Genomic DNA, 8,114 nt, shown 5'->3' with positions numbered 1-8,114 from the left:
GTCACCTCGTTTTACGATTGGCCGGTTACCTACCAGGAAGGAAAACACGAACTACTGAATGGAGGCAGCAGGAATGGAAAGTACATCACCAATAGCTGTTCTTTTAACAGTGTTAGAGTGTTTTCGGATGGATTTTTCCTTTAAAACAGACTGTATGTTGTGCAGTGCAGAGCGCATTCTTTATTTTTTTAATTAGGGAAACTGAAACAAATAAGTCTCTGCAGGTGTGTTACTGACTTTTATTAAATATCAGATATCAGCCAGTCAACGTCTGACATGACATGAGGTTTGATTTGCACATTTTATTGTTTTATTTATGTTTTATGTCAATTAATTCTTGTTGTATTTTCATGTAGAGAGTTACTCTGAAGAAAAGAGTTTAATTTAAATGTGAAAATGCATAATACACAGTAACAGTAACAACACGATTGTCATTGATTATTTCTGTAATCGTTTTTTATTATTGTGTCACCAAAGCAACCACACATACGCACATAAACCTTTCATGTATCAAAACAGTGCGAAAAAAAAATGGTGGCATAACATACCTTGATGACATAAATAGCAAAAATAAATATACTTCTTCTTTCACATTTTTAACTATTGGTGCCACATTTGTACAAGTTAAACCGCAGACTGAGGAAGAGGTAGATACAGGCGTAGTTTTTTTCTTTTTCTTTTTTTTTTTTTTAAAGGATAATACCAGTGTTTTTTTTTTGTTTTTTTTTAAGTTGCACGCATTTCAAATCGATTGGGGGGGGGGGGGGGGGAATGTAAACTAGACAGAAGTAAATGGGCTGTAACTCTAAACGACACCTGTAACGAGTCAAATGGCATCTGGAATCTGGCAGCATGTTTTGGAATAAATACGGATATTTTTTAAATGAATAAAAACAGCCGAGTAGTCAACCTCTCCCAATACACACACACACTACCAGTCAACAGTCTGGACCCACCTGTGTCTCTCATTCTCTTAAAGCCATTCTGATCTACAGGCTTCTGCTTAAATGCTTGAAATGAGTTTCTTAGTCAAATATAAAAAGTGAAATTGATCCTATGTATGAATTTCTTTCCAAAGCCTTTGCCTTTCCATCAAGGCAAAGAATCTAAAATATAAGATAATTTTGATTTAACACTTTTTTGGTCGCTGCATACCTCCATTTGTGTTATTTCATAGTTTTGACGTCTTTACTATTAATCTAAAATGTGGAAAATAGTAAAAATAAGGAAAAATGCGTGTGTCCAAACTTTTGACTGGTAGTGTATAAGCAGATATTTTCCTCCTATTCAGCCTCCACCGCCGCACACGGCTCCGTCAGCACAGACTCAATCCGCCGCAGTTTATTCTCCAGTTTTTCCGCGGCGCTGCCCGCTCCGATCTTCCTCAGTTTTGCCGGAAGTTGCCGGAGCTGTTCGGTGGCGGCGGCGCCGACCCACGCGTCGACCAGCGCGTTCAGCTCCCCCCGGTGAAGCCTCGCGACGTTTTCGTTTGGATTCTCGCCGTCTTTCGATGGGAGTTTGTTCGCGAGACGCCGCAGCCGCTTGAGGGTCATCTTCTGGTGAACGAAGAAAGCCGGCAGGATTTCTCGGAGGTAGTCCGCTCCATCTGCAACACACACAGACATAATCATCAATCAATAACTGATTAGGAAAGAATCCAGAACGTCATGATAGCTTTTCATGGGGTCTTTAAGGGGAACGCCACCCATTTTAAGAATTCACATATGTTCTTGGAGCGGATCCAGGACACTTCCCACTGAGCAATTTTACGTTGATTAGACATTTAAAACACGTCTAAATGGCCATAGCTGTCTAGGCTAAATTAAGTTTAAATGGGGTTGAAAAGTGAAAGTTTATTAGATGTCTATACATAGACAAAAGTATCCTGGACTATATGAGAGCTACGCATAGACGCAATGTTGAAATTACTTCTTGTGCTCAGATAATTATCTTGTAGGCTAGTCTACAGGACTTCTCTGGTGCATATTTTTTGGTATTTACAGATGTTTATTCATTGTAATAATGTATTTACTGCTTGGTCTAAAATAGGTCTATACATAGCCGTAATGATCCTGGGCTATATGAGAGCTAAAGCATAGACGCGATGTTGAAATCACGTCTTTTGCTCAGTGGGTTCAGTCAATACCTATGAGCTTGATCCACTGGAGAACTGAGCCTTGAATGTGTGATGTCACTGGGATGTAAAATCTGGCTCTGCTCCATTGACAACGAATGGGACGCTGACTTTGTTGACCCGAAAGATTTTCACGAGAGTTCTCGCACCCAAATGAGGTTTCAATTCTGGTTTTTGGACCTGTCACTAATGCTAGAATATGAACTTCATTGTGGTGTGACGACTCAAATCAGCATCTTATGGCTCCACAAAGTCACCGCTGCCCCGTTCATTGTCAATGGAGAAGCTCCCGATTCCAAATTCCAAGGTTTTTCCAAGGCTTTAAAGAACTGACCCTTGGCTGCCCAGGAGCAAGGCACGAACTCTGCCTGGGTTAGCGGTTCGATTCCCCGTGCGGCTCGGTGGGCAGAGATTTCAGATAAGACTCAGCTCGCTTTCCTGCTTGGTCAGCGCAGCACAAGAAGTTGGTTGGTGAGGAGAGGAACAGGCTGGAGAGTTTGTGAGCATGCGCAGACGCTGACTTTTTTTTTACCAAATGACTTATCTTAGGACAATTGACTGCATTCCCAACTGAACTGAACCCCTGCTGCTCATTTTAACCACTAGAGGGCGAACTGAGCCAGATTTAGTGAGATAAATACTGAGTCAGGTTTAGTCAGCATTGCATTTCATAACTACATAGTACGAAATACCAGTTTACAACTCAAGTCAAGTGTTTGAGCTTCTGTCCCACACTAAAACTAAAAGCATGATTCTGTAAGAGACTTTGGATAAAAGAGTTTTTAGAGTGTCCGCTCTGCCATTGAAGCTCTGAATTCACTGCAATGAATGTCTTGTGTCAATGTATTGTTGTCTTCCTGTTTTGTATGAATATTGTGTGGTGGGTATGTGTGTCCGTGTACGTGAGGCTTTGTACAAAGGGTGGAACCAAATTTCCTCAATTTCCCCATCAGTTACAGGTCTGACGTGGATTTTCTCTTCTTGTTCAAGCACAGAGTCTTGAATGAACTTTCGATTGAATTGAATTTGTTATTATTTACGTCGTGGTTTACGAGGAGAATTTGAACTATTACATAAGCCCCCCCCCCCCCCCAACTTTTCCAGCCAGTGATCTCACCGTGAGTTGTGTTCCCCTCGCACGTCGCGCACACGCTGTCGTGCCACGCGGATCCCTTCAGCACCAGGCGCTGTCCCAGCGCGGAGCAGTTGCTGTGCGCCGTGCAGCTCTGCTGAGCCGAGACCTGGTCCGAGTAGGAGCCGCTGGGGCAAACCTGGCACACCGTATCCTGCTCCGCAGTACCTGGATGGAAGGGCGAAGCTTATTACACTCTGTTTCATTCTGTACATGAGTCTGTGCAGCTCATTAAGTCAGATAAATCCCTTTAGAGCCTTTTCCTCACAGATGAAAGGCTTCTTCGAAACGTGTTTCCGCGTAATTACGCACAAAACTGAGTCAGATTGAAGACTGAAGTGACATGACGTCAGTAGGCACAGGCACAGTCTCTGGAACTATTACATATATACTGTACATATATATAGCCTACTAATGTCCTGCAAAGGCATGAATTGTTAGAGAATCTGAGAAAAAAAGACTTCCATGTTTACCTCCTGTCACACCAAATATATATATTTTTTTAATATATTTTTTATATATTTTTTCCAAGCACTAGTTATGGAGTTTTGGCCTTAAAAACACAAAAAGTATGCTGTTTCTGAACGTTCAACAAAACACGTTACACCATAAAGCCATCTCCATGGTAACGTTACCATGGAGACGGCTTTTTGGTGACGTGTTTCAGTGGCTGCACTACATTTGAACACATCTGTGTGTCTTCTTCGAGTCATTTATTTGTGTTACTTTTCAACACAAGATATGTGAAGAACAGCATGTGTTGAGTTAAAATGTATCGTCATCAACATAAGTTGTCTTGAAAAGTAACGCAAATGTGTGTTGTCCCAGACACAGTGTTCAAAATGACTCATCCTGTTTTAGAGTGTGGAGGCGAACTAACATACACAGTATTGGCTGACATGTGTAATCCTTTTTGTTCAAATTAAATTGAAATTAAATTAAATGAAATAACTTTTTACAAGAAATTAAAAGATGCAGCTGCAGTTTAGGGGAGACCGGGGACAGTTGTCACAGTGGGGATTGGATCAGTTTTGCAACCTGGTCATCTTTCATTAAAACATTTAAATATAATGTTTAAGAAGTAGATAACTTCAGTTTAGAGCATTCAAGCAAAACAAATTGGCTGTTCTAGTGAAAATGTTTTTGAAATATAGCTGCTACCAGCAGTGAACAGTTAGCCACAGCATGGCAAAGAATATGTGAGTTCCCTGATTGGCCCACAAGGCATTGTGGGTATTGGAGTCTTTTTTTATTATCACAACAGTATTTTCTTCAAATCTCTACATACATGTGGCTTGGTAGAAAATTGTGTTTCTGACCAAGTTGTAATATTTCAAGTAAACTGATGAATGTCATGATTTTACAATCATAACCTGTCATTAAAAGAGTGTGCTGGATGTGCCAAATTAGGAAAAAAGTTACTAATCTATGCCTGAGTTATTGGACTGAATAAACACTAATGACAATAATAATAATATTAGCAATCCCTAGAAACATAATTAGGTTACCCCGCTGATGTTGAGGTGAACTAATTGCTGGGGAAACTGGGGGAAAAGTTTTACAGCTGTCCCTGGTCTCCCCTATAAGAAGTCAGCAGAAAGCAGGAAATAAGATCTGAATCTGAACATTATGTTGCAGACTCTCCGCTTTGGTTCTGAACTCTGGAGGAAAGACAGAAGTCCTACCGGTGGACAGCACTCCGTGTCCGGACGGGCAGTCGCTGTGGCGGACGCAGTGGTCGAACTTCTTCTTGAAGTAATATCCCTGCCTGCACTCACACTCGCAGTCCTGCTGGGCGGAGCACTGCGTCTTCACCACCTGGTTGTGGCCGCAGACTCCGCAGCGCAGACACTTGTCGATGTGGTTCCACAGCTCCGTGAACGAGCCCGACGGGCACGGAGCGCAGTCGCTCTTCTCCTTGGACGTGCACGGAGCGCGCAGATAAGACCCGGGGGCACAGCGGTCGCAGACTACAGGCAGGCCGGTGTCCGGGTCCTCATCCTGGAAGGTTTTGAGCGTCATGGTCCCGCTGAACTGAGCGGCGCATAACAACACGAGCACAGACACCGAGGAGAACAACTGGAAGAGGAAATACAAGGAAATACAAGGCAGGCCAACTGGGTCAGTCGCGGCTGGTTTGGGAAAATCAGATTACACTGCAAAAATATCCAGCGCGTCTCAGATTCACAGTGTTTTGTGAAAACTGTGGTGGAAAACAAAGCTAAATTCCATTTTCCCCAATGCAAATCACCTTGTTTCAGTATTTTTCTTGAATTAAGTTACATAATCTCGCCTGATCTCACGATATTGCCACTTGACGCTACATTGTAAGTAAGTAAACGTTCACTCTCACGTTTCCAGGGGAAAAATAGCCTATACATTTTAGATTAAACATTCAGTTAACTCATTTTCAAGAAAATACAAATTTGCGCCTCAATGGATGAAATGACCCGGCAGTGAAGTCTCAGCATCTGAACCCCTGTCCCTCTTCACGTACCATTTTTAAAGGCTGGTTTCCCCTCTTGCAGGCTGATGCACCAGTCGGTCAGGAGGACAGTACTTTACATAGGATCCTGTTCTCTATTTAAAGTCTGGACAGGTTGGCCGGCCCTCTTTATAACACACCAGCCCATGTTTGTGCTGAGTAAAGCACCTTCATCATGGAAAAATCATGTTTGCAATCGTCATCCTCAGCTAAGCTTTATACGCTCGTGTTTTAGTTTTGGAGTCACCTGATGGTTCATTCAGATCTCTCCGGCAGGCGGAGAGGATCCAGGTGGACCAGTGTTCGGGACAGACTGGGTCAACTATCCGGATTTAAAAGTAACAAACATCTTAATATTCACCACACTTCCACCCAAGAGAGGCAGGACAGAAAAATCATTAAAACAAGAATTATTTTGAAGATTACAACCTCCTGAGTAACATGTAACACTTGTGTTGTGTTTTGTTTCCTATCTTCTTTTGTGTGAGTATTTCTTGTCATTTTATTGATGTATTATCATGTTTTTTTTTAATCATAATCATTATTGTTAGTGGTAATATTAGTATTAGTAGGCTATTATTATCACTACTTATATCCTTTAAATTTTACTGAATTTAAACAAGGTTGAACTGAATATTTCTAAAAACCTTTTAATTATCCTGACTGGAGCAGAATTTGAGGAATTTGATGCCAGTTTCTTTAATGGCGTCTTCTGCCACTAAGGGCAGTTATTCCTCTCATACTCTAAGGTTTCATTCATTTACAACATCAGGTATTTTCATTCATTTCATTAACTGGCACAGCGCAGGGCGAGTTGCTTTGAGCTCATAAATCTTATAGAAAAACATAGAGGGCTAGATATTGTGCAAAACATCATGTGTGATTTACATGGAAATGGGAAATATTAGGCTATTATGTTGAATGCAATGATTATAATTAAAGTAAAAAATCTTCAGTTCTACCCCATGTCTTAAATTATTTCTTATTGAAACTGAAAACTAGTTCTGGGTCTCTGTCATTTCATTTTATTTAAATTTTTATGTCGGCTGTCTGTTTTGAACTGAACTTGTATGTCTGAGTATTTTTCATTTCAAGGCATTATAAATACATATGGGTGAAATGTTACTAAATGTTTATTGCTCAATATTTAAAATGTATTTGATTTCATCCTCTAAAATGTCACAATTTTCTCAATAGAGGGCCTGAATTGGTCTTTAACATCAATAATATTCAATAGTGACTTTTACTTTCATGGCAGCAATCGTTTGGTCAGTCAGCGTCACATTTAAAAAAAAAAAAAAAAGTTGTGGACTGAAACTCTGTGAAATGTCCTAATTTTTTCCGTGACAGGGTCCTTTGAAACTAATTTCAATGTTAACGAGTTAACGAGTTCCATGTTAACGAGTCAGCGGTTTTTGTAAACATGTAATGTAAATGATTGTATGTGTCAGAACTTGAGATCAGACTTTGGCATCACTCTTATAAAAAACGATGCCTCATTGTTTTCCATCCATTTAATTTTTTCCAGTAACACTCATTTGCACTACATTTCAACACAACTCATGTCATTAACACAGTTCAGTGAAACAGCCTTGTTGAATACTCAGTTCTGATGTGCCAATGAAGGCATTCTGATGTCTGTTATTTCTGAATAACAGGCTGCTGCTTCACATCTAGTCACATCACTCTGCAATCAAGAAGTCCAGTTCAGTTTGACTCGCAATTCAGATTAACTGGCGACCCCTTGTGGCAAAAACGAGTAAGTCCTTGGTGAATGGAGACAGTCCTGCTGCACTGATTTTGTTGTAGGCTTGTAAATTATGTTTGTGGGTTGGGAGGGGCTCCTTGGAACTTCTTAAGCAAGACAAAACCACCAGTGTAAACACATATTCATCACCTACTGAATATTTGAACATAGTTAAGAACAAACAAACTCTGAGGCAAATTTTCTGCTGTGGAGACATAAAAGACCTCTAACCTCTTTCCAAAATGCTATATATATATATATATATATATATATATATATATATATATATATATATATACACACACACAGACATTTTGAAAAATAGCAGTTATTTTGAAAATATGGGTGCCACTTTTTTTCCAAAAGGCGGATATCTAATTTTGGAACAAAATGCTTCATATTATTCCACTTCCAAGTGTCAGGCTGTAACATGCACAGCCCTAAATCAATGAATAAAATGAGTGTCTATTATATCTTCAGAGCACTTAAATCGCCATATTACTCACAGTGTAATATAGCTAGATATGTACTTTACTTATCCTGGAGAGAAATTCAACCACATTTGAGATGTACACAACATAACAAAGTGGTAGAATAAAGCTAATTCTATTACAGC

General features: G+C 40.2%; 1 protein-coding gene across 2 annotated transcripts; it reads right to left on the bottom strand.

Moving 5' to 3' along the window:
- Window positions 1–420: 420 nt before the first annotated feature.
- Window positions 421–7,737, bottom strand: LOC139639289 (tumor necrosis factor receptor superfamily member 11B-like). Of its 2 annotated transcripts, none has more exons than XM_071513374.1 (4): window positions 5,518–5,748; window positions 4,952–5,345; window positions 3,252–3,434; window positions 421–1,606 (listed from the first exon to the last, which is right to left on the bottom strand). In XM_071513374.1, the coding sequence occupies exons 2-4, from the start codon at window positions 5,286–5,288 to the stop codon at window positions 1,284–1,286; spliced, it is 843 nt and encodes a 280-aa protein (XP_071369475.1). In that variant the 5' UTR covers window positions 5,289–5,345; window positions 5,518–5,748; the 3' UTR covers window positions 421–1,283. The 2 variants fall into 2 exon arrangements, with proteins under 2 accessions (XP_071369475.1, XP_071369474.1); XM_071513373.1 differs by lacking the exon at window positions 5,518–5,748 and adding an exon at window positions 5,764–7,737 and having other exon boundaries at window positions 422–1,606.
- Window positions 7,738–8,114: the final 377 nt, after the last annotated feature.

The sequence above is a fragment of the Centroberyx affinis genome, unplaced genomic scaffold (genome assembly GCF_046629955.1).
Source record: "Centroberyx affinis isolate AG114_WGS23_722 - 3 ecotype Tasmania unplaced genomic scaffold, CSIRO-AGI_Caff_v1 ptg007046l_1, whole genome shotgun sequence".
Lineage (NCBI taxonomy): Eukaryota > Metazoa > Chordata > Actinopteri > Beryciformes > Berycidae > Centroberyx > Centroberyx affinis.
This window is presented reverse-complemented; position numbering and strand designations above follow the sequence as displayed.

Excerpts from the sequence above, each read along its gene's own strand:
- LOC139639289 (XM_071513373.1), bottom strand. Across the intron at positions 3,435-4,951 it reads ACACGGAGTGCTGTCCACCG|GTACTGCGGAGCAGGATACG; the intron begins GTAGGACTTCTG and ends CCTTCCATCCAG. Across the intron at positions 1,607-3,251 it reads CGAGGGGAACACAACTCACG|ATGGAGCGGACTACCTCCGA; the intron begins GTGAGATCACTG and ends TGTGTGTTGCAG.